Source organism: Rhinolophus sinicus, linkage group LG04 (genome assembly GCF_036562045.2).
Source record: "Rhinolophus sinicus isolate RSC01 linkage group LG04, ASM3656204v1, whole genome shotgun sequence".
NCBI classification, from domain to species: domain Eukaryota; kingdom Metazoa; phylum Chordata; class Mammalia; order Chiroptera; family Rhinolophidae; genus Rhinolophus; species Rhinolophus sinicus.
Genome location: NC_133754.1, coordinates 69,724,961 through 69,752,289, shown reverse-complemented (window position 1 = coordinate 69,752,289; position 27,329 = coordinate 69,724,961). Strand labels below are relative to the sequence as shown.

At 32.3% G+C, this 27,329-nt stretch overlaps 1 protein-coding gene and 1 long non-coding RNA gene across 3 annotated transcripts in view; one reads left to right on the top strand and one right to left on the bottom strand.

The window, feature by feature from the left end:
• The window catches only part of SGCZ (sarcoglycan zeta), an 802,473-nt gene that overhangs the window by 739,553 nt on the left and 35,591 nt on the right, over positions 1-27,329 (top strand). For both annotated transcript variants that reach the window (XM_074329721.1, XM_074329720.1), the window contains one exon: positions 21,882-22,004. In XM_074329721.1, the coding sequence (XP_074185822.1) occupies positions 21,882-22,004 (123 nt within the window). The remainder of the gene's footprint in view (positions 1-21,881; positions 22,005-27,329) is intronic.
• On the bottom strand, positions 16,112-20,676 carry LOC141571044 (uncharacterized). Its single transcript, XR_012495535.1, has 3 exons — positions 20,564-20,676; positions 18,740-18,849; positions 16,112-16,305 (listed from the first exon to the last, which is right to left on the bottom strand). It is a non-coding gene; the product is annotated as an uncharacterized LOC141571044 (long non-coding RNA).

The window sequence follows — 27,329 nt, the reverse complement described above, 5'->3', positions numbered from 1 at the left end:
GGTGAGCTGCAGGCAGATGGGCCAGAGCAGAAGGGTCAGCCTTTTGCCTTTCCTAGGGGCTGTCAATCGGCTGCACACTTAAAAATCACTTTTTTTTAGTGACTAGAGAAGATGTGCTTGATCAGAAAAAGTACACATTAGGATTCTGTAAGAAAATATTTTTCTTTGATTTGTTTTCTTCTCATTTTGAGTCAATGTTCATGAATAACACTGTCCATAGGATGAAACAAACATTTTTAAAATACTCTAGGTTTATAGGGAAATAAAAATTACAAATGTATAAAATTATATTAAAATTAGTGCATTGTTTATCTTTATGAAACTTATTTATATTCTATAGAGTAATTAATTAAACTGCATTGACCTTCCTGGTAGTAAAGGTGTACCGGGAATCGTGACTAATGATATGATCCCACTGCACTTAAGGAGAAAATATATGAGCCTCTTAGGGGAAACCAAACTTTTGTTTTTTTGTGTGTTTTTTCTCAGTTACACTGACTAAAATATACACATTGGTTAATAGAAAGAAAACTGGATGATATAGTATCTACTATTTTAGCAACTTTATATCAAGAGAAGCATTGGATCTGCTAGTACTTTGGCATAATGCTTTAAAGAATGCTGAGAACATGACAATAAAATACAGTTAGATACAAATAATTGTAGGTGGCAAAAAAAGAAAACAACATGTTTACTGATTCAACTTAATTGAAAGATAAAAATCTAGACCTACTTGCAAGAGATGATGTGTGTGTCCATTCCTTAGGTGATATACACTTTCACTTGGGCTTGTCATTGGTCAGATGGAGTGAGAGCCCAGAAAGTTAGTAATTGTAGTTGGATATTTTCATTTCAGAAATAAAGTGAACTGATGATAAATTTCACATCCTTTAGTAAAAACTGAAGACCCTAAATTATTCTCTTAAGTGTGTCGATGATTCTCTGCCCACTTCATTTTCAAGACACACACACACACACACTCTCTCTCACACAGGCAATTCCCTTATACAGAATTGGTATAAGAAAGGTATTGGGAAGCAAAGCCAGTGCAACTTTACAGAAACGTTTCTGAGTCTACTATTGCACACAGCAAAATTCATTGAGACATCAGCATCTTTTTAATTAAATTTATTGGGGTGACATTGGTTAATAAAATTATATAGGCTTAAAGTGTACAATTCTACAATATGTCATCTATATATTTCATTGTATTCCATGCAATATGCTACAAGATAATATGTTTGGAAGCTTTTCCAAAAACATTTACTGACCACCTGTCACAGCAAAATAAAACCTCTATAATGCAGGTAGTAAGTAAATCACATAATTTTAAAGATTAATCACATAATTAACCACAACATTTTAACAGTAACTGTATTACTATTATGAATTTGATATACATTAATGCTTATTAGATTGTTTAAACCACTGAGCAGTTTTTAATGTTCCACAAATCTAAGTTAATTCATATATTCTAAGATTTCACAAGATTAGACACAAAACATTCTTGCTAGAAAGTCACTTTGATTATGACTATTAAGAATTACGAAGAAAAAAGAATTATTTGTTATAGAAAACCAAAAAAATCAGTAACTAAGTGCAATTAAAATTATTTTTAAAATACAAGAATACTTTAACTAATAATAACATGAGGATAATCATGACTTATATAATATATCAAAATGTACAAGAGTATGTTCACTTAAAAAGTCATAATTTCTTCAGAAACTAGTTTTGGGACAGAATTACTATTTGATGATTAATAGCATGAATTCTGGAACAGCGAAATCCCAGTTACTCGGGCATGCTCTGTAGGCCTCAGTGGTGATAGTACGAGTATTCATCTCATACAGTAGATGTGAGAATTAAATAAGTCAATATACGTGAAAATCTTGGAATAGTTCCTGAAGCATACTATGCATTATGTAAGTGTTAGTAAATATAATTTTTATTAGATCTTCATGTAAATAATTGTATATACTTGGCCAAGCCTCTGGGTTTTACTTTCCTTATCAATGAAATGAGTATTTGCTAGATTGTCTCCATGGTTCTTTCCTGTTCCAAGTCTGAAAATGAAAATTATTTCTTACCTTTAGAGAAGTACATCAGTTAATGAATACTCAGGTCCATTAAATTCCCCACTATTCAGTAGCCCTGAAAAAATTACATCTGATTTGAATTTTTGACATCTTAGCCACAAATTATAATTATATATTTTAGATTTAAAATGAAGAATATAAATAAGCACAACTAAATCAGCATCATTGTTCTTTTTTATTTTTTCATCAAAACAGCGCTTATAAAACATTTTTTAAAATAAAATGTAACCCACAAAATAATTAAACAAGCCCAATCAGCTAATTTTTGTAAAGCCTAAACATCAGCATGTTTTGTCCCTAAATGAATGGAGAAAAATATAGATGAGGGTTGTATAATAAATATTTAAATACCCCTAACGTGACATGTAATCTTGCATTAAAGCAATTACTGCGAACACCTGGGAATTGCTTAATTGACTGCAGATGGTGTAGAACATATAAAAAGTAGGTTACAGATTATTCTCACGTACCAAATTTATGTTTTTTGTCATTGACTCATTTTAACTTAGAGAATGTTGTAATAGTCTGGGACAACTTAATAAGAATGAATATTTTATGTAAAATAGTCTGCAAATCTTGGAGGATAGATCAACAAAACACTTAGGTTTAATATTATACATATATTTTTAAATGATTAAATGCATTGATGATTTTTAAGAGTTCATTGTTAATACCAATTTATTTATTTATTCATATTAATTAAACTACTATTAGTTTAACATTAATTAATCCATTTGTAAAACGGCACATTGAAGCAGATGCCTATGATATTAGAAGGATGGCATTCTTAGAACTTAGGACCGTAAATCTGTGTAACTCAGGTATAAGATTTACAATGTATGAAGAAAAGATAGTAATGTGCATATATTAAAAAGTTGTATCACAGGAGTATTTATATCATTGTTTTAACATCCTGAGTCATTACACTATCATTTTAATTTAAGTTATTATTTGTTATTAACCTAAAAACAAAACAAAAAAATGCAGTCTCAAATATTTAATTTCTCAAATATGTGTAGAGTCAGGGGTGCAGAATCAAGGAATACTGATAATTTTTTTCTTGCTGGAGGACCTAGACCGAATTCTGAAATAGATGGTTTGGCTAGTCATTTTCATCCTTTGCTGGCCTGTCATCCTTCTCTTTACAGGTACCGCATGCCCTAGTCTGGGATCAATCATTGAAGTTCTGTGATGTCAGTTCCATTTAACAGTGCTCTGTTTTATGGTCCTAAAAACTGTACCTGTAAGGTGTTGGCCGCTACTTCTCAAGACTGTTAGTAGCTAATCTGCTGAAATTGTCAGGGATACTAATGCTTTGATTGATAGGAAAACATCTTTAAATGTTCTCCTTTCCAGGCAAAATATATGTTTCAAATATGGTCTTTAGTTGTCAAAGGAATAAATCAAGTCTTGACTATTTAAGAATGAAGGTTTACGATAACGTGAGAAATACAATATTGAGACATATTGTAAAGGTAGCACACTCTACCATCTTAGCATTACCTAGGCCAGTCCATCTCCTTATATGACGTTAAAAAGAGATAATAGATTTTTTTCAACAAATATAATGCAAGAATGTCAGTATTTCTGACATTATAATACTGAGAAAAGCACTAAAGAAATTAATAACCATTTTGTTAATTCTATGATTACATAAAATTATTCAAAATATGCTATGGCTATAGCCCAGTGTTTAAATTTTAATGGTAAGGATATTGTAATGAGATAAAATTATCTATTACAGAACTCATTAAATGATAATAGTAGAATAAAGTAAACAAAATAGGAAAAGAATGTTTTTTTACTTCATATTTTAGATAGTTAGCATTATAGCTATATGATTTATCTGAAATTAATGAGTTTATAATTTATACACTGAACCAAGCTTTGTTTTTAATTTGGCTCCATTTGTGGGACCTCAGATTGCTGGTGAATTTGAGTTTCATATATAATTGACTTATTGAACATGTAATTTTTTGTTGAACTCAATAAGAAAATTGTCTTTGGAAATTTGGTTAATGGGGCATACTGTTCACAAATATAAGGTTATGGAAGCTAATTATCCAAAAACATCTGGTAGTAGGAAGCTAAATAAAATTTAGGGGTCCATGTATACACAGAAGATTATTTACTTCAGGATTTGAGGCCCTAGATGAGGTTGCAATCAAGCCCAGACTATTAAAAACAATGCCAATTGCCTGGTCATGGAATAGAGGGAAATAAACTGTGGGGACCATTACTTAAGACCTGTTCTGTTAACCACATTAGCTTTTTTTTTTCCAAGTTTTTCTTTCGATTATATGTCTATTCTTATGTGTAATTTTGGAGAAATTCCAAGTCAGATAATGAATACATCAGAAAAATAAAACACAGTGGGAATAGAAAATTGAGTATAGGAAAGGGGAAAAATAAATGACAGCAATTCCTTTTTCCAAGTATTTATTGGACCCCTGACAATATACTCCTCATAGTGAGGAAACAGTATTACCAAATTTCTTAAGACAACCTTAAGATTGTTAGAAATCCCTTAATCTGCGTTCTTTAGTTAAAGTATTTAATAAGCTCTGAATTTACTTGCAACCTTTTCCCACGATATTTTCTCTAGATATTTTGCCATGTGTGTGTGTGTATATATATATATATATATATATATATATATATATATATAGAGAGAGAGAGAGAGAGAGAGAGAGAGAGATTTTGCCATATATATAATGTATGGTGCATATATATTATATATATAATATATATTTATATTGTATATATATTATATAAATATGTATATAATATATATACACCATATATTATATATGGTGTGTATATATATACATATATATGTATACGTGCATATGTATATAATATATGTATATATATTATATAAATATGTATATAATATATATACACCATATATTATATATGGTGTGTATATATATACATATATATGTATACGTGCATATGTATATAATATATGGTGTATATATATTATATAATATATAGTTTATATACGGTGTAGGTACATATTATATATAATATATATATACACCATATATAATCTATATATTAGATATATACAATGCAATATACAGATGGTGTATATAACCTATACAATTTTATTAAGCAATGTCACCTCTGATAAGTTTAATACAAGTAATATAATATATAATGTATATTATACATATTATATATATTATATATGTATATTATATAATGTATATTATATATAATATATATATTTACTTTTATTAAATGTATCAGAGGTGACATTCCTTAATAAAATTATATAGGTTTCAAGTGTACAATTCTCTAATACACCATCTGTATATTGCATTGTGTGTTCACCACCCAAAGTCAAATCTCCTTCTGTCACCATATATTTGATCTCCTTTACCCTTTTTACCTTCCCCTCACACCCTTTCCCTTTGGTAACCACCAAATTGTTCTCTGTGTCTATGAGTTTTTGTTTCTTTGTTTGTCATGTTTGTTTGTTGCTTTTAGTTTTATATCCCATATATGAGTGAAATCATATGATTCTCTACTTTTTCTATTTCATTTAGCAGGATATTCTCGAAATCCATCCATGTTGTCATAATGGCAGCATTTCATTTTTTTTTCTTATGGCTGAATAGTATTCCATTGTATATATGTATGAAAGAACTAATGCCACCAAAGTGAAAGTCCCAAACTGATGGCTTCACTAGTGAATTCTACCAAACATTCAAAGATGATTTAACACCTGTCCTCCTCAACCTCTTTCAAAAAATTGAAGATGACACAATACTTTCTAACTCATGTTATGAGGCCAACATTACCATGGTATTAAAACCTGGCAAGGACAGCACACACACAAAAAAAGAAAACTACAGACCTTTTTTTTTTTTTCTGTTGAATACACGTGCAAAAATCCTAAACAAAATACTAGCAAATTGAATACAGCAATACATTGAAAAGATAATACATCACACGATCAAGTGGAGTTCATTCTAGGAGCACAAGAATGATTCAATATATACAAACCAATGTGATACACCACATTATTAAATAAACGATAAAAATAAAATGATCATATCAGTAGATGCAGTAAAAGCATTTGACATGATATAGCATCCATTTATAATGAAAACACTCAATAAAATGTGTATAGAAGGAAAGTACCTCAACATAATAAAGGTCCTATATGACAGACCCTCAGCTAATATCATACTCAATGGTGAAAAACAGAAAGTTTTTCCTCTAAGATCAGGAACAAGACAAGGATGCCCATTCTCACCACTGTTATTCAACATAGTAGTGGAAGTTCTAGCCGGAGCAATCAGGCAAGAGAAAGAAATAAAATGCATCCAAATTGGGAACAAAGAAGTCAAATTGTCACTTTTTGCAGACAACATGATTCTTTACACAGAAAACCTTACATTCTCTGTCAAAAAACTATTAGAAACAATAAATAAATGCAGTAAAGTTGCAGGATACAAAAATCTACAAAAATCCATTATACTAACAATGAAATTTTAGAAAACAAAATGAAAAAACAATTCCTTTTGGAATTGCAACAAAAAGAATAAAATATCTAGGAAAAAAATACCTAGGAAAGGATGTGAAGGACGTATACACTGAAAACTACAAGACATTATTAAAAGAAATTGTAAAAGACACAAGAAATGGAAATATATTCCATGTTCATGGATTGGAAAAATCAACATAGTTAAAAAGGCCATATTGCCCAAAGCAATGCACAGATTTAATGCAATCCCCATCAAAACCTCAATAGCATTTCTTAAAGAAATAGAACAAAAAAGTCATCAGATTTTATTTTTTTTATGAAACCACAAAAGAATTCAAATAGCCAGAGCAATCCTAAGAAAAAAAGAACCAAACCAGAGGTATCTCACTTCCTGACTTCAAATTATACTACAAAGCAACAATATTTTGTCATATATTTATTTGCCTGAATTCAAGAATATCAAATCGCATATATTCCCTTCATGTATTGATCCAATTTTAGCATGACTTGTTTTGAATCTTCCATTCTGAGGTCACATGTCTGCTGCTCTGTTTTGTAAATGCTCACACAAACATATCAGTTGAGTGTAAATTTAATAGTCCATCCTCCTTTATCCCTTCCCCAAAGAAGTAAAGAATGTTAATAACTCATAATTTTTAAAACCCATCTTCTCTCCTGTCACATTATTTAGAAACAATCTCTCATTTCTAATCTTACATTGCTTTTGCCATTTTGTATCATTCCACAAAGATTACTGAAAATGATTTATAGACCAGTCATGATGCAAGTTATTTTTTGCAAGGAGTAGGGATAAGTGGTTCTAAAAAAATAAATAAGCTCACTTTCCCCATACACTGTCTTTCTGAGGCCTCCTACTTGGATCTCCTTATTTCATCACCAGCTCATTCCTCACCCAATTTTTACTTTTAACTGAATCTACTTTAACTGAATCAGTAAATGTACCAACAACCTAAGCCACACTGGAGAATCGTGGGTAAATATGTCTGGGGAACAAAGCCTTCAATATTATACACTAAGAAATCAATTGTACATCTTTTCTCATTTAAAGCTCAGAGAAATTATAAACTATAATAATTAAAATTGCTAAAATAAAAGATGCAACACCAAGTGCTACCATGGATGAGAGCTGCTGGATCTCTCATGCACCGCTGCAGCTGGGAATGCAAAGTGATAGAACATTCTGGAGAAGTTTGCCTATTTTCTGTAAAGTTAACAAGATCACACAGATCTTGTTAAATTCCTTTAAGAAACTTTTGATAAAGTCTGAGGTGCACATTTAACCACATTTCTTTTGCAGGTATCAGATTCTGTACAATCAATGATCGTTTGCTGCCCAGATTCTTATTAATTTTATTGAAATAACTAAGTCCTCATTATTGATTCAAAGTGAGTTTAGATTAGACTCATTTCATTTTCAGTCTTAAATTTCATAAAATCATTTTCACATAATTTCCATCTGATACCACATCACTAAAATATTTTCCCCATATGTTTTTATGTTATCTATATCTTTTATCTAAGTTGTGTGATATGCTCCTTTAACATATCACATATATGTAGATAACTCCCAAATCTTCCCCTCTAACTTTTGCTCTCTATTTCTTCAGGCACAACTATTTTTTTTTATTGTGTTTACCTGATGACCAGGCTCATCTCAAACTCAACATAAATTTACTATTTGGTACTTTCGAGAAGATAACAAATAATCTACATTTGCCTCAGTTTTTAGTTTTAAAAGTAGAGGTAGCTAAATTTCTTTTAACACTAATATTTCATAATTGTAGAATTGTTTTAATTTAATGAAATAATCAGCTTCCCTTCAAAAAACAGCTATTGTTTTTGTTCTCTCACCCATAATCAACTGATAATTCAGACTAGCCCATAACTTCTTTTTTTTGGGGGGGGTATTTTTTTTTTTCATTATTAGTTTCAGGTGTATAGAACAACATAGTGATTAGACATTTACACACCTCACGAAGTGATAACCCCGACATGTTTACTACTCATTTGACACCGCACACAGCTATTACAAAAGCACTGACTATATTCCCTATTCTGTGCTTTACATTCTGAGACTATATATACAGATACATATATATATACATATATAGAGAGAAATATATATATTATATATGTATATACACATGTTATGTATATATATTATATATGATATATATTATATATTATATATATTATATATAGCATATATATTATTTTTTTAATTAGAGTTCATATTCAATATTACTTTTTATTAGTTTCAGTTGTACAGTGTAATGGTTAAACATTTATATATGAAGTGATCCCCCAATAATTCTAGTACCAATCTGACATGATGCATAGATTTTACAATATTATTGACTATATTCCCCATACTGTATTCCACATCCCTCTGACTATTATGTAACTACCAATTAGTACTCCCTAATCCTATCACCTTTCTCACCCATCCCCCCAATCCCTCTCCCTTCTGGCAACCAATAGCCCATAGGTATTTTGAATGTAACACTAAATAGGTCAAGTCTGCCTTTGAATAACCTCCTTAAAGCTCAGTAAAAATAGAAAGTATTTCTGGTATACATTTGTTGAAATCACACTGATAACAAAGGGAATAACATGAATGCAAACAATGTAAAGCTGCTGAAAATTAAGCAAACTCCAGTGAATTATGGTTCTTAGGAGTAAGAAGTTTCAAAGGAGAATGTGATTAGAATATAAAAGGAAGAAAAGCTGCAAGGCTGATTTAGTGTCAAATAGAAGTCACAAGGTCACTGGCTGAGCATAGAAAGTGATGAATAACAACTATGTCATTTCAAAATACAGCAAGAATTTGCTTATGTGTAGAATATTTAATGGATTGAAGGAAGTGTTAGTAAGTTTACAGTATAAGTAATAAAAATAAACAGTTTTGAAAGAGAGTCTAATAAATGTTTCAAAGAAAGAACATCATGTGACATTAGAAATAATTTAATAATGATTATAATCTTAAATGAGTTTTCTATCCCCCTTCCATTCTTTCTTTTATCACGCCTCTTCTCCCCTGATCATTTTACAATATTTATAGTAACATAATAAAAATTTTTCTATGCCATCAATAGAGAACATCAATAGATCAGAATTTATGTTTTTCTTTCTTTCTGTGTAGCAGACATACTCAAAGTAATCAAAGAAATATCATTTAGTATAATTGAGCTTTCATATATGGATATATTTCAAGAAGCACAAAGTTATATAATACATACTAAATAGTGACCGTAAGTTTGGGCACTAAGCCTTGGAAGGCACAATTAGAAAGTGTAAATTCTTTTCCAGCTCACTGTCCCTGCATCCCTCTAGCCTTCATAGCTAGAGATATTTCCTATGCATTTGCCACCAGGTTTATACCCACCATAGTTCCCAATGCTCTCTTATCTGCTCACAAGGAGAATACTAAAACTTATTGTATAGTATTACCAAGGTTCTCTTCTGTCCTTGCTATTTGCATCCCCTTGTAAATATATTTCTGGGTGTATTAAATTAACAATCTACTTTATCAATTTAATAATTGATCTACTTTGTTAGGAAAGGTAGTTTGCAGATGGAAGAACCAAGCTTAAATTTGAAATACTAGTTGGGTTCAGATTATATCATTTGCAATCTAAGTCCAAAACTTTGGACATTATTTGTTATGAAAAGTCACTTTAAAAGTCTGAGCTGAGGGTGACACGAGGGTATTTAAAGTATGCTTTGTGATGTAAATTAGAAATAAACCAATGAATGGGTACCAGTGGAGTGTCTAAATGAAAGTATATTTAACGTCTTTTAGTTTGGTCTTGTTTTAGTTTAGTCTGGAAACAGAGTTGGCCGACTGGGTGCAGAAAGCATACAGAAGAGTGCTTTTGAGAGGAACACATGTGAGAGAATGAGCAAGATAGGAAGACAGGACTGGGCAGGGAAAATGCTGATTTTAATGCCCTGAGATTGAGGCCCAGTTTATCCTATGAGGAGGATCTCAGGAACCTAACTGCTGATGTGAGTTCAGCATCAGTTCAAAGTATCCTGGGAAGCAGAAAAGCATCCGAATGGAGACCATGGACTCTGGAGCCAGGCTACATGAGTTTAAAATCTCATGCAACCATTTACCAGCTGTGTGATTTAGACAAGTGAGTTAACTTCTCTGTGCCTGAGTTTACTAACTGTAAAATGGGCATAATGATAATTACTTGCCTCTGGGGTTATTTTGATCATTAAGTGCGTCGTTGCCAGTGATGGTCTTAGCCTTATTAAGCACTACAGAAATGCTAGCGACCATCATTGTTAGTAACAGCGGTATTACTTTCTCAATGGGAGAGCAACCAGAAGATAAGCTTTACGAAAAATCACTATGATTTTTATTGGATAGTATGGATGATCACTCAAGGTAACATTTAATTCTAGCATCTTACAGTTAAGTGTCATCACTTGATTTATCAGCATGTGCAGGTTCTTCCACGTGTCATGACATTCACAAGACTGCTGCTGGGCGATAAGCACAATTAAATTACCCATAGCATCTGGCCCTTTAACCAGTCACTGACAGGACATTAAGGTTTTATATGTGTTCCCTCTAGTTTTCTGACATTCCAAAAGCTCATTAATTCTGGTAACAATATACTATTTTAGATGCAAATGTTTAAGATGAACATAAAAGTGAGTAGTGAATAATGCCTTCTATTCATTGTATCATTTTACATTGCTATTTTCTTGAAAATATATGTTGGAAACAACTGAAATTGATAATATACATCTTTATTTCTTAAAGTTATCAGTTTTATCCAAAATTAACTTGAGATATAAAGTAATTCAAATGAAAATGCTAATGGATATTTTACAACTTGATTAAATATTTCCAAAATAATATAATTTAAATGAAAACCCAAGAGAATTTTATTACATGAACATTAAATACCAAAAGCACAATAATGAATGCAGTTTGGGATTAGAAAGAGCAAAAGCAATAGAAGAGAATATAAAGCTGAGAAAGTTACCGTGAATCTACAGTAATTAAATATAAGATCAATTAAATATAAGATCAATAAGATCAAAATATAAGATCCTTTCAAATCAATAGGGAGGTGAGAAGAGCAATTGCTTATTAAATAAATGAGATTGACATAATTGTTTAACAGTTTAAAAGCAAAAGTGAAATCTCTACATTTTGTACAATAAAATAATAAATTGTGCAATAACAGTTTTATTTGAAATGTGAAACAAATAATGGAAAAAAATATATGTTAGAAGAGCTATCCTACTGTATATGGAAGTCTCCAGGGTATACTTTACATCAGAAGCTGCAGAAGAAAAGGTTTGTTGATTGATATGCGTGAAAGTTAAAATTCTCCTGAAGGTCAATACTCCCATAAAAAATACTGAAGTAATTTAAATATTAACAAAAGTACCATCTCATTTGAATCCAGTTTCTAAAGAAGTCTTCCATTAGGTAACATTAGTCATCCCAATGTCTACGAGGGTTCCTGTTGTTGGCATACATTTTCTGCAATGTCTTCTGGCTTTGAGCCCCGACTCCTGATTGGAATCTACACTGTGATACACTAACTGTAGGCAATATTTAAAAAAAATAAAAATAAATGAAAAATAAATAAATAAATACACACACACACACACACACACACACACACATATTATATATACACATATATGTGTATATTATATGTATCATATATGCATATATACTATATATAGTGTTTATGTGATATATGTAGTATATAGATAGTAGTGTTTATTGTTTTTCCATTTGTATTTAAAAAATAATTATTGGTATGTTTCCATTTAAACATAAATGGAAACATATAAACCTTGCTGGCTCTTTTCTGCTTATCTCCTCTATCTTGTGTTCCTTTTATCCTCCAATCCTGCCATCAACTAAGTACTTTTTAGTATTCTGTTTTGTCTCCTCCGTTGCCTTTTTAGCTAATCTCCTTTTATTTTTATTGTTCCGCATGTCACTGGGGCTGTGTTCTTTGATTTCCTAGTCTTCATGTCTCTCCATGTTTCACTTTGAATCTTCCCTATGCAATTTTTTTCAAGTTCACTGATCTTCTCTTCTTCAGGTTATAATATGTCAATTAAATTCATTCATTGCATTTTGCACTTCAGGTATTTATTATTTTTGTTCCAGACATTTCATTTATCTCCTTTCTTTTTTCTGTGTGTTTTTTTTCTAAATTTTCCATTTCTCTGCTAAGATTCCTTTTCTGTGTATTCATTATGTCCATCTTTCATTTAAAGATTTGAACACCTTTATAGTAAATTCAAATCTTTGTTAATTCCAGCATATGAAGCAAATCTGGGCCTGTTTTTATTGACTGATTTTTCTCCTGGATAGGAACATATTTTCCTCCTTTGTATGTCTAGTAATTTTTTGAGAGGCTGGATTTAGTTGTCTTCACTTAAAGAATTATGTTGATACTTTGGGACAGTGAACTCATTGGCATATCAGCTAGATCCTGTTGAGGCTGCATTTTAGACTTGTTAAAGTTAATTTAGAGTAGCCTTTACTCCAGGGATACGGTAAGTTACTCTGGGGTCTCAACAGAAGTATCTGCACTCTAATTAGATGGAAGTTGAACATCTTCTAGAGTTCTATAATATTCGCACTCTTTGTGCAGCTCACATATTGCCTAGTGATCCTTCTCTAATAATCATCATGTATATCACCCTATGCATGTACAGCTCTATATTTGGACAAAAACTTAAGGGTATCTCTATGCGGATGTCTGGGTCTCCTTCGAAACTCAGCTCCCCTTCATTGTTTACACTACCCCTCAAAGTCTATCCCCTTAGCATTCCAGAAATCTAATCCCTCTTTCCTTTGCCCACCAGTGCCACTGGGCTCTGTGTCCCTGGGTATTGATCTGTAAATGGTCCTCAGAAATAAACTTGAAATGAAAGAGAAGTTCACTTCCTGTTTCCTTGCCTCAGGGACTACTACCTTGTTCTGCCTTTTGTCAAATATCTGAAAAGCAATTACTACAAATATTTTGTCCAGTTTCATAATAGTTATGTGAGAGAGTAAGTCCAATACTCATATTTTTCATCATGGCCTTTGAGAGGTATGTTGTCAATAGGGCTATTAACAGAAAATCTGTTTTGTGCTATTTTTCCCCCAATTTAGTGGCAAGATTTTACTTTCCTACCTATTTAGAAACAGACTTGGTGATATAATTTCCATTGGCCAGTAAAATAAAAAGTGATGTGTTAATTCTAAATGAAACATAAGAGGCAGTGCTCAGTTTACCATATATCTTTCCCTTGTTATTAACCTTGAAAGCATATGTTGAGATGGAGCCTTCATCATTTTGGTCCCTGGGTGATTAGAGTCATCAAAGCCCCCTGCTGACTCATTCTGGAAATGAACATGAATGAGAAACAAACCTTTGCTGGGCTAAGCCTCCAATTTGCGAAATTGTTTTACTGTATCAGAAACTATATCATCTTTTCTAAGAGCTTTAATCCAACTACACTATTGTTTTTTTTTCCCAGAAACCCAAGTCTGCTTTATGCTTCCTTGGGAATCAGAACCAGTGCTTTCAAAGCAAGCAATTCTAAAAATTCCATGTAATCATAAAAATATGCATTAGCTATATAACAAATCAATAATAATTTGCATTTGCCTCACACTAACCCAATTCATTATGATCAAATTATAATAAAAAGTGTATTTTATAACAAGGTTTCTTAAATTGTTTATCTTGAAGTTTATTCTTGTGAAGTGTTCATCTATTTATAACACTAAAAACACATTCCCATTAAGTGAAATTCAGAGACAAGACAATAAGGCTGACTTATTAAGGGGAAATGTGAAACATTTTTTATGTAAAATCTAAATGTCAATAAGCACACCTTAAATATTCTTATTAAAGAGTATAAAAGGTAGTATAAATAAATACACAAGAAGTTATACTGTAGACAGCTAATGAATTTTTGATAATGATTTTAAGAATATAGTTCCCTAGAATGGCTTCCGTATAACTTCCCTTACATTATAAAAGTAAATACATGTACTGTTAAGATAACTTTTAGTACGATCTTCAGATGATAAATTAATCATCAATGTAGTGTTTTTGATCATAGAAAAAGAATGTGATATTTGATAGGAAACATAATTAATTGGTACCCATAAGACTGCATTATTATTTGAATACATCAGCAAATTATACTACCACAGCTTAAGTTGTTACATTTTGTTAAGAGGAAATTTGCATAAAATATATTAGAAAACATTGTACCAACTCATTTTTTATGCTTGTGTTTGATATTTAATGTTGATACATCTCTTTGAGATCTTAATTATTATTAAAGGAAAATATGTGTTAGAAAGGGAAAAAGAGTATGAAGAACTTATACCAAACCACTTATACAGATGTGTCATAATGTAACAGAAGATCACGACAAGCTTATGAATAAGAAAGAGGGGGGAATTCTGAGGACTTAGTAGGTTTCCTTTCTTATTAAACACATATTAGAAACAAAAAGGTAATTGTCTGAAATGGGTGAAATTTTCATTGGATATTATCAAGAAATGGGTTTTCACATCCCATGTTTTACCACCACACATTCCATAAATTGAATAACCCATTTTATCCAGTATCAATATCTGCTGAGAAGTTAGGGAAAGAGCCATAACCAGAGGACAGTAGGAATTTTTTTTCTTCTTTCTGTCTTACAAAAGCACTTACTAAAAATGCAGTTGTAAGTAATCTCCTCTCATTACTTAAGTATTCATTCATTTTACTCTTATATAGTAATTCTATCAGATAGTATTTGTTCACTGCATGTGACATGACATTTTTTGTTTGTATGTTTTCCTTTATAAATCAAAAGAACATGAATGCCTATGAAGTGGAAACAATTTCTAGAGAATACTATCTCACCCACCAACTTTGTGCCATCTACATTTTGAAATGCTGTAATTTTGTGTTCTATAATATGTAAACAACAGAATGTTTTCCACACAGGGAGTTTAGTCAGGCCCCTTAAACAAATGAACAGGTCAAGAATGTCCACTTTCACTTCTCTTAGACAACAGTGTCAATAGGAATAAGACAAAGAGACACCAAAAATAAAATCCTAGAATACAAGTGTAAAAGATTATATTTATACCATTAAGGCCATGTTTGAACAAATCTAAGTCGAAATTTAGTTTGCCCAATAAAAAAATCTATAAGAGAATTTGCCTCAGCATATTATAGTGCCCCTCCCCAGAATTATTTCAGGAAATCCTATATATTTAATTAGATACTGATATTTTTTGTGGGGGAAGGGGAAGAGGAGATGAAGTGATTTTTTAAAGGTGAAGATTTCTAGAAGTTCTATTAAATATATAGAGAAAATACATGGAAACATAAGAAAAAGAGTTAAAAAATGCAACTGAAAGAAACCCAAATCAAAATTTATGAACTATTCAACAAGGGTGTAGTGGGTGAGCAATTTATTGATTCACATAATTGGAAAGCCCATGGGTAGATTAGTTTGTTTCTAACTGCATCCATTTTTTTAAGCAATTTTTCAGGAGTGCCTCTGTGCCCTTTTCTTTCTCTTTCTGTTCTTTTTTCTTCTTCTTGCTGATTGGCTGAATTCTCAGACAGACTTTTTCCAGGTGGAAGCTAGCCTTAAACGTTCCAGGTTTTTATCAAAGTCAGTGTCTGTGATCTGAAAAGAAGAATGTGCCACTTTTTCAAAATTTAGAGCCAAAATCAAGAGAACATTTCAGTCACATGCTTATGAATAAATGAATTGCTTTGGTCAGAGAGAATAACATCCCTATGAGAAATGGACCGTTTCTAGAGAGAGTTAGCCCCAGCGTGCCCCATGGACTGACTGTGGAGCACCTGTTGTCAGTAAAGGAGACTGAGGAGCTATGCTGTATAAAATGTTTAGTCCTCCAGTAGTCAGGGAATTGTAAATTGAAACCATAGTGGTATAACTTTTACACACTCAAACTGGCAGAAATTGCAAAGTCAGATAACACTGAGTGTTTGCAATGATGCAGAGCTACAGGAACTCTCATACTCTCTGGTAGGAATGTAAATTGAGACAGTCAGTTTGGACAGTATCAATTTAATAAGCAATTACTTACTATCTGGTAAATTTGAAGTACATTCTCTACTACCTCACACCTATGTACTCAATTCAGTCCTAGAAAAATCTTGCCCAATTATGGAATGAAACTTGTAGAAAAACATTTACAGCATCATTGTTACTGATTCTGCTATCCTAGAAACAACCTAGAAGATTATTAGTGGGAAATGGATCACTGACTTCTGGTATATCCTTATGACAGAACATAGCAGTGAAGATGAATAAACCAGAGCCACATGTATCAAAATAGATGAATCTCACAAATCTAACACTGTGTGAAAAAAAACCTAGTCACTGAAAAATGCAAGTAATGTAAAGGAAAGAGAGAGAGAGAGAGAGAGAGAGAGAGAAATGCAAACTTTTCAAAATTAAAAAAAATGTTTTAAGAACAAATGCATAAGTAGTAAAGTTATAAAATGGGAATGATAAAAACTCATTGAGGATAATGTTAACATTTGGAGCTCCCCTGAGGGGAAACGTTACACTGAGGGTTTCATCTATGTTAGTGCTAATAAATATTTCTTCAACTGAGTGGTAGGCACCATTATTTCTTCAATTTTATATGTATAACTTTTTTCATAATTTTCAAAAATGGAAGATGGAGACTACTAGTACATGATCGTAGGGATGGTATGGATGGGTAAGGGAGTGATAAACAAGGCACAAAAGTACAAATGGTCAGAAGTAGTGGAATTAATTTTAGTTTAAAAACAAACATTTATTAAGGAATTATTGTGTACAAGGCACCAGTCTAGACACGGGATGGTCAAAAGCCTCAAGGGATACAAGGTGAGTGTAACCTCGTAGTTCATGTAGCTGACTTTCTAGAGGAAGAATGGCTAGTCTTTCCATTCCAAAACGAAAGTTAGTTCCTGTGTGTGTGTGTGTGTGTGTGTGTGTGTGTGTGTGTGTGTGTGTTAGAGGTGGGGGGATGGTAAGACTAATCTCTAGCAGGATCCTATGAGGATTGAAAATGCGGAAGGCTCAACAGCCCTTGTTTTGAGACAGGCCTCCCTCTTTACCTCAATCTGGTACTTCTTTCAATGAGTCAGTCAGTACACGTCACCTATAAGTTTTCAATGGCACACATGGTGTAAAATAAAATAAAGTACAGTACTTCTTTATGTTTATATTTCATGAAAGCAGTTTCTTTTGTTTCAAACTTGGTTTTACTTTTTTGGTCCATGATAATTCTAAATCAGGAATTTCAGAACACTGGTTAGTTGACTATATTGAATCTTGTTTTTCTCATGGGAATTTCTAATCTTTTAAATATACTGACGGACATAAAGTCATAAAGAAAAAAAAAACACATCAAGATATGCTTGAGGAAAACACACTAGACATAATCAGACATATTTATTTTGATCTTTGCCTTGCTTTCTTTAAATAAGTACTAAATTGTACCAAAAGGCCCCGTGGTAATATATTGTTTTAGCCCCTTTGGAGATTTTTATTGAAGGAAAATTTCCAATTCATCTGTTTGACTGAGTTAATGTAGAAAATGCAAAGACGGTAGATAAATTATTGGAGTCTCTCTACTTGTCAGTAAAACATGCTTTCGGCTACTGAATATGACTGTAAGAATATGAATGTTCCAAAAAAGGAAAACTATCTGAGGGGAACAAGAAATTAGTTTTGTTGTTGTTTCGGTTTGTTTGCTTTTGAAGAATATATACAAAATTTTAAATGAACAAGAGAAAATATTTGGATGTGTATTGAACCCTTCAGTCCTTTATGGAACCTATTATTTTGCTTACGTTTTTTGTTTGTTTGTTTGTTTTGTTTTGTTTTTTTCTGCCAATTCTCATTTGTTTTATCCCTGACTGTTCTCGGTTTGATTTTGAAGTTGCTGATATAAATTTGTCAGAGATATTCCTAAGGAAGCATTTAGTCTTGATACTTTAATTAGCGCATTTGTGTTTAAGATGACCAGTGAAATACAGAATTGCTTGGATTACCCCTTCTCCCATGATCTATCTGCTAAGGAATCAGAGCTCCTTACCCAGAGTTATTCAGGCATATTGCTTTCAGGCAACTGTGGAAGCCTCATTGGTTGAGATACAGTTGAACTGGACATCATGACCCCTCTGAACAACTGGATACTGAGTTGACCTAGAAAAGAAAATGTGATGCTAGGAACATGAAAAACAGAATACGGCAATACAAACCATGTTAGGATATAGTAAATTCAGTTTCTCATAGCCTAATATATATAACTTTAAACATCAGTATACACAACAAGGCAATATATGCCCAATTACATATATTTACTGATTTCCATTTCAGAAAAAAAAAAGCAGTATACAGAAGTACAATATATTCAAATTCTGTAATTTGAATTCTTCTGTAATTATACTAATATGTTTAACATAGACTGCATATACATATGTATATATATGTATTTAATTGGATGATTCTGCATGCAATTATTTATGACCTAGATGTAGGGCTTCTATTCTGAGTGCATAAATATTTTCTTATTTGCTTTGCTTATTTAAATATAACAAATTAAGATTTCAACCCCCTTTGCCATATCCACTCTACTTACATCTCTAATAGTTTATAACACCTAGTATAGCATTTTTATGTTAATAAAAGATCTCCCATATAATGACATTAAAAATTATACCAAGAAAAGTTTTGCTAGTGTGTGTATATATTGTTTGTATATATATTGTATGTATTATATGTATTGTATATATATTGTATGTATGTGTGTACGTATTGTATGTGTGTGTGTATATATATGATATATATGTATTGTGTATACACACACACAAACACATATATATAGAAACTTAATATGTCTCAATATTGCTGAAGTGAGGGATGTACTGTGTGGATCAATTCATGCAATATTTAAGTATATTTTAAGGAAGTAACATAGTATATGTGTTAAGATTTTATGTGTATATTATCTATAATATCTTTTAGGCAGTTCTAATTTAATGTATGCCTGAGTTCCTTGAGGAAAGATTGAAACAGAGGCCTCAAAACTCAGAAATCACATCTACCAACACAATGGCCTCACCCATAGTTTTTGAACATCACCCAGTTGAGTTACTATGTTCAAAGATTAAAAGCACAATATAAAATGGCTAGACCATAATTAGAAGAACACACACTCAACTGAATACAGGTGACTGAAATAATGTTTGCAAGATCAAATACAATGACGGTAATCAAAGACTACGTAGGTCTTCCATGTTTTTTCCAATATTGTCATTAAATTTCATAAGACCTTTGCTTAAAAAAATTAATAAATAACAGATTTTAAAATAGATTTCACACTGTTTTAAACTTAATAGCTCACAAGTTTAACACCAGTTTTATCTTGCTTAACGTTATCATAGCTGAAGCTTTTCAAATTTTCTATGTGGACCTGAAAACAACATATGTAGTTTCAAAATGTAAGAAAAATATACATCTTGTTTTCAGAGAAATTATCCCACATTTTATTAGGGTTTGGAATTAATTTTTTCCTTTGGTTAAGTGCTCCTCAGAAGCTATGATGATGGGAAGGTGTAAGTTACCAAAACATGTGGGCTAGGATTGGGAGTATCGCTAAGGTGAGAATAAGGACTAAGGAAAGGGAAAGAAAGCTAAAGTCTAGAATTCAATCAACCATCTAACATTATTCTACTAAGTGCCCAGTAGAAACAAGGCACAATTTTAAATTTGGAACACATTTTGGATTACAGAGAGGATTTCATTTTTTGAATTACAGAGAGACATACATTTAAAAAAGAATGGCACTACATTTTCTTCATTCAGGCTGCTATCACAAAGTACCATAGGTTGGATGGCTTAAATAACAGAAATATACTTCTCATAGTTTTGGAGACTGGGAAGTCCAACATCAGGCTGCCAAAGATCCAGTGTCTGGTGAGAGGCTGCTTCCTGGCTTACAGACAGCCAGCATGTCGTGGATTTCCTCACTTGGGAGAAGCAGAGACAGAAAGAAGCAAGCTGACTTGTGTCCTTTAATAAGGGCACTAATCCCATTCATGATGGCTTCACCCTCATGACCTAATTACTTCCCAAAGGCCTTACTTGTTAATACCATCACATTGCGGGATAGGATTTCAACATATGAATTTTGGGCAGACACAAGCACTAGTCTATAGCATATGCAAAAATAAATGAACAGAAGTATGCACAAAGTGTTATATGCACACGTCCCTGAATGGACTGGATTGTATCTTCAAGAGTTTCTGAGGTAGATAGCAGAGTAGGGATGCTCCAAATATGAACAGGAGGGGAAGATATTGATCCATATATGTGAAAAGAAATAATTTGATGTTATAATAATAACAAATTCTAACCAGTTTGATCTTCTTATTGATGCCTTCTAAACACTCAAGTTAATTTTGTCTTTCAAATATGGGAAATGACTTTGTAATTTGTGAATGGGTTGATATGTAGAATTTTCCAATATATTGGAAATAGATTTCCAATTTTATGATGTAATTACATTTATTTAATACTATATTTTAATATATCAAGAAAATTATTTATTAGAATATACATCAGGATGCACTAAAAACAATAAATGCATATATTATATGTATAATATATGTATATATCTGCAAGATTGTAAAATGGATTCACATTCAGTATAGTAAAGGGTGAACAAAATCCAATATTAGATTCTATGAAATGTAGAGTAACTAAAGATTCACAACTGAATAATGCTTTTCAAATACCTTGTGATGTAGCAAGTATGGGCACTATTTTCTGCTTGCAAAGAGAAAACATGAGTCATTCAGTCTGTGAGTGTTTTTTGAGCAGGGGCCAGGTATAATGTCAAGTGTTCAGGCTGTGACCTAGAATAAAGCTAGCATCGTCTCTCATTGTATATATACATCCTTTTTAACTAGCTAAACCCACAAACCTCATTAGGACTATGTCAGGCATTTATATATTAGATGTGTGCCCAACCATCCTAGCCCAGTAATAGTCTACCAAATCAGACATCCTCGTGAAAACTATAATAATTCAAAATATAAATCCAGGTGTAAAATATACTGCAGATAAAAATGAACTAAATAATATATGTGTTGCTTTTATCTTTCTTTAAAGAAATACATGTTGATGATTTTCTGCTTACCAGTTTCTTGTTTAAACCTTTCCTGGGTCCATAGGAGCAGATGCTGTCGAAGCTCAGTGTAAAAGATTTGAAGTGAGAGCGAATGAAGATGGCAGGGTGCTGTTTTCTGCAGACGAAGATGAGATCACCATTGGAGCTGAAAAGCTGAAAGTTACAGGTACTGTAGACTGAGTTCTTGGAATATTGTTTACTTCTTGAAAGAATATGCAGCTGAACAGGAAGCTACTTTATAAAATGTGTGATCCACATGTCTACCATTGAGTCTCATATAACATCATGATATCACAGCATTTGATTTTGCAATAGTCTTCCAACAGAAGGCACCGGTTGTGTATTCAGAAGAAAATGTAAATATTAGTTTAATGATATAAAAGTAGAGCTGTACATCTCAGGTGGGGAATAAGTAGAAAAGGGGGTATGAATAGTGTAAGATAAGTTGGAGGTCAGACAGTGCGTAAAGCCAACTCAAAGTGATAGAATTTAGAAGTATTATTTAAAAGTAAAAGATATACAAAACAAAACTGAAAATGTAAATATCAACTTTAAAATGAAATAGGGAGAAAGATTATATAATAACTAAACTAAATTCTTGTTCTTTAGGGCTCATTATTATCCTCAAAAGTATATAAATCAAGAAATAGTGCTAATCACATATTATTAAAAATTGTAAAAGTCATTTCTTGTAAGGCCTATAAAGTCAATCACCAACTGAAATTGAAAATAAAAAAAAATAAAAAAAACAGAAAGTTAAAAACAGAATTGGGAATGGGGAATAATTTTATGAAGGTTATTTTAACACAATTGCTTTTGGATTACTTGATTCACAATAATAATACATATTTTGATAAAACTATTTTAAAAACAACCAGAGGCCTATGTTATTGAATTTTGTCTGTTAAAGTATATTTGACTTGGTGTTTCCCAAACCTGAGTTTGGGAACAGCTCATGGGATAGCTATCACATCTATTTAGGTCCAACTAAATCCTCTGGGCCATGTGTACGCTGTTAGCATGGTAATTGATCTCTGCTCTCCGTGGCTTTTGGGTTGAATTCTGCCTCTACCATTCATTATTTTAAATAAACTCTCTATGCCTCCAATTTTCCTTCACCTAAATGATTGAAATTATAATAACTTCAGTGCCCAAATTAAACTAGTGTGTGCATGTGTTTGTTTAGAATGTTTTCTACACATAATAAAAACATGGTAAAGGTTAGCTCTTTATTCTTATTAATAAAGAAAATTAATATTGTCAATGTCCCAGACATGAGTGCCTCAGTGGATTGGAAGACCGATGTACAAATAGCAATGAAATTCAACAAGGATTGTTGAGTTGGGCTCCTCATTGGGCATCTTTAGGGTGGGTCAGAACCCACTAACAGCTTCCCTACTGATCCTCATGGCCTCCTGTCTGCTGTGAGAGTGTTCTGCTGAGTAGCCAGAGCTTGTAACATCAAGGCAGTGTTTGGGGTGCTCCCCATGGGTGCCCATCTGCCTCTTTTCCCTTTTTTCTTAAAACTCCTTGGAAAGGTCAGGAAAGGAGGCATACATGTGCGGCAAAAAAATGACTACATGGACCTTCCTAAGTCCTGACATGGAGGAAGGGGACAAAAATAAATAAATAAATAAATAAATAAATAAATAAATAAATAAATAGAAAAAAGCGTGAGGATGATGGTTGGCATGGAGCGCAGACAAATCAGAAAGAACATTGACTTTAGGGACCCTTGGTGCTAATGTTGAGTTTCAGGTTAGTGGGAAATTGGGGGACCCAGGTAGAAGTGTACTCAGGAGGATTTGGAAGACGTCATTTCAATACTTACCAATATTTGAACCTTGGAGTGCCTACTAGTTATCAACTTTGATACCAACATAATCCTGAGATAGCATTTAGGATATTACACATTTACCCTCAAATTATTTATCAATAGTCATGTATTCCCATTGTGTACTTTGCATTTGTACGTGAAGGAAAGTTCTAGAGCTCTTCACAGCTTTTAAGATTCATGGAATTTTTAATTTTCTCTGATATTTATATCACCTTGACTTGTCACATAACAGTTGCAGTAAAGCACTGTGTTCACAACGTTTGACACCTAGGTTTTTGTTTGTTTTCTTATTTGAGGTAGATGGATACTCCACTTTATTTTCCTCTTTTTCTTGGTATCCTGGCTACTATCCATGGACTGTTAATTGAGTTTTTAAGCCAGGGGAGAAAGTTCTCCCTGAAAAATCTGTTTTTCTTCTTTTCAATTAACTGCCTTCTAGCCATCATCTCTGCTAACTTACTCATTTTTTTTTTTTTTTTTTTTGTCACTCTTTCCCCCTCTGTGTTTGTATGAGTGTATGTGTGTCTGACATATGCATGGTATGTATGTATGTATACATGGATAAATACATGTCTCACTCTGGCTCTTTTTTCCATTTTTTCCTCTATCTCAACATATATACGTAGCTTTGAGTTTACTCTTCATATACTCTTGATTGATCTATATTTTCCAATTATATCAGAAAATGAATCAGTTGTGCCATAGATTTATGTATCACACGCTTCCAGAAGATCCTAGATAATAAATAATATAATTTTGAGGTCATAATTGCAGAATTCTGGTATATTTTTTGAAGCATAATACCTCAGATAAAAGAATGAGGGTGCCTGTAACAAATAACCCTGGCTTTAACCTGATGTAGATACACAGTGGCTCCATCTTGTTAATAAAATACATGCTAAATTAGGGAGTATTTTAGCTGATTAAAATCCCTCTGCCCCATGCATCCAGTCACATTTTTGCTTCCCATATACACAGAACCAGAGGCAAAGATACATACATATGCACACACTCTCAAATTCCTGCTAGGTCCTTACCGCTTTACCAGAACATTGCATATTAACTTTATAGTTGCTTTACTCCTTCCTGTGATACTTCCAAAATAAAGAAATACAAAAATATCAAAGGCAAATGTAACTTAGAATTACACATGCTTGGAGGAGAAAATTGTGCATAGTGTAGCATGCAATTTAGGAGAACAGGGACTGATTCGTAACCCCACATATACCTTAAAGCTTTGCTTGAATTATTTGACAGATAACACTACAAAGGACCACTGACTCCAGGGTGCTTCATATAAATTAGTTAATGGTGCTGACAAGACTTCAAAGTTGTATGTGACAAGAGATTTGTGTGAAGTTTTTTTTCTAGAATTTTTAAATTTGTGACACAAAAATTTTCTATTTAAGCAATCTTCATAGGAATTAAAATGGATTCTTTCTGATTTTGTACTTTATAAACAATGCATTTTGTACATGGGCTTCTCTTTCACGGTGACAGAAGTGGATGGATTTATTTAGACAGTAACGTGTCTATACACCTCAGGCAAAATCATTTATGACTAAAATTATTCATTGATCGAGTATTGCTCAGGATATATACATTTATCTTACCTAGAAAATAGCAGGAATTTACCTGATACATTTAAATGCTCCCAGGGTTCAGGAGGATAGAAATAAAATTCAAATGGTTCCCTGAACACCAACACCCCTTATTGTCCCATCACCATGATGAGCAATCATATGTTTAAAATTTGTAACTTTTTATTCTTGATATTACCTGAATGCTCAGTAATATTTTACTTAAATTTTAATTTGAATATACTTATTTGACATTATCATACCCTCTCTGTATCACTGAATATATGGGAGTTTTACACCTTAGCTTATATATGAATATTTGAAAACTTTATTTTCATTTTGTATTCTCTAATATTGGTCAATGATATCACTTAATGCAATTATCTTTAGAGACTGAGTAAACAAATAAAGATAGAAATCCTTGTACTCAGAAAACTCTTAAATTTGGTACTTTCAGGCTGAATCAATCAACTACAATTTGTACTTTCATTTGTATTCCAAGTAGTGTATCAACTTAAAAAACAAAGTGCGTGTGTAAGTCATTTGACTTTATAAAGTGCAAAACTTTACACGTACAGAATATGTTCATGTTAAATCAAAAGCTATTAGATAGACTTAGACCTCTCTTTTTGCCTGTGAGAGAAAATAGCTAAATAAATGAGGAGAAAAGATTTTTTTTTTTTCCAGGCAGTAGAAATTAAAACTGGCAATCTGAAAGAATAATGAATCGCAACCATGCCTCCAACCTGTGCCCTAGTGTTTGCTTGAAAACCAAGAGTATCACTTCTTTGTCTGGGTGATTGGATAGATAGACAAGTTCCAATGCTTGTTTGACAAAAGAAGAAAGGATTTTCTGAAGAGCTGTCTTTTAAATTAAACACCATGTTTCTGGGTTGAAATCAATATTTTCTGGTTTGCTTTTATTAGTGTTCTACATCCTTGTTCTTTTCTGTTAAATTGGCACACTGTGAAGGGGTCAGCTTTGGAATCAAGTTTTCTATTATGTAGGACCATTGTTCCTCCCTCCTGTCCAAATCCCAGGAACGCGGTAACACTCAGCCCACAGGATGGTGCTCCTTAGTCTGAATAGCACTTAAAGATGTGTGATCAGATCAGACTCTGATGAAAGTGTTGTGCAATCACTTAATTTTCTCTGGGTGGCATTTCAAGTCTACAGACTTATGTTAAAGCACTCAACTTGCTCAAATAGTTTTCTAGCTGTTTTCTTAAACTTACTGAGGATAAAGATCTTAGAGACACTAAAAAGTAGTACCACTCTGTGTTCCCTCACAATGTCCAGGTAAAAACTGATTGCAGGTTTTGTAGGGTATAAATAATGAACTGAGCCTTACTGACAGTCCTTATTTTTCCAAATTCTCATTTAAATGTTCCCTACTTTTGTTAAAGGAAAACTTGAAAATACAATTGTATAAAATAAGTGAGAAAAAGTCTTAAAAGAGGAGAGCCCCTTTAAAAGCAAACAAAAATAAATTGGCCATGTTGAATCAATCAGCATCTCTGTGAAGTATTTTTAAAATTTTCCATTAATTTTTTTTTTCATATAGCTGTGGGCCTTAGATCCACAAAATATCTCAAAGACAGCATTTACCTTGCCATTATGTGAATGAATAGTCTGATTTCTTGTATATCCTCATGAAGTTTAAAAAGTACATTACTTATATAATATGGTCTACTAGAATTGCTTGCAGTTACTTCGTTTTCTTGCCGGCTGTCAGCCAGGAGCTGATATTTGTTCCTAGAGGTTTCCCATTTTCCTTGTCCTGTCTTTCCAAGTGTCCTGCCTCCAGGAAACTGGGTTGCGTACCTCTCTATCATGCTTCAAATTTCTCCAATTTCCCTTTTTGTTGCATCTTTTATTTCCTTTTCTGCCAACAGTTGGAAAAAAGTTATCTGCTTTTAATAGCTCGTATGATGATATTGACTTATTACATTACCCAGCTACCTGGATAATTCAGGATAATCTTCCTATTTTAAGGTTAATTAACTAGTAACCCTAATTACATCTGAAAAATCCATTTGTCATGCAACAAATTCAAAGTATCTAAGATTTAGG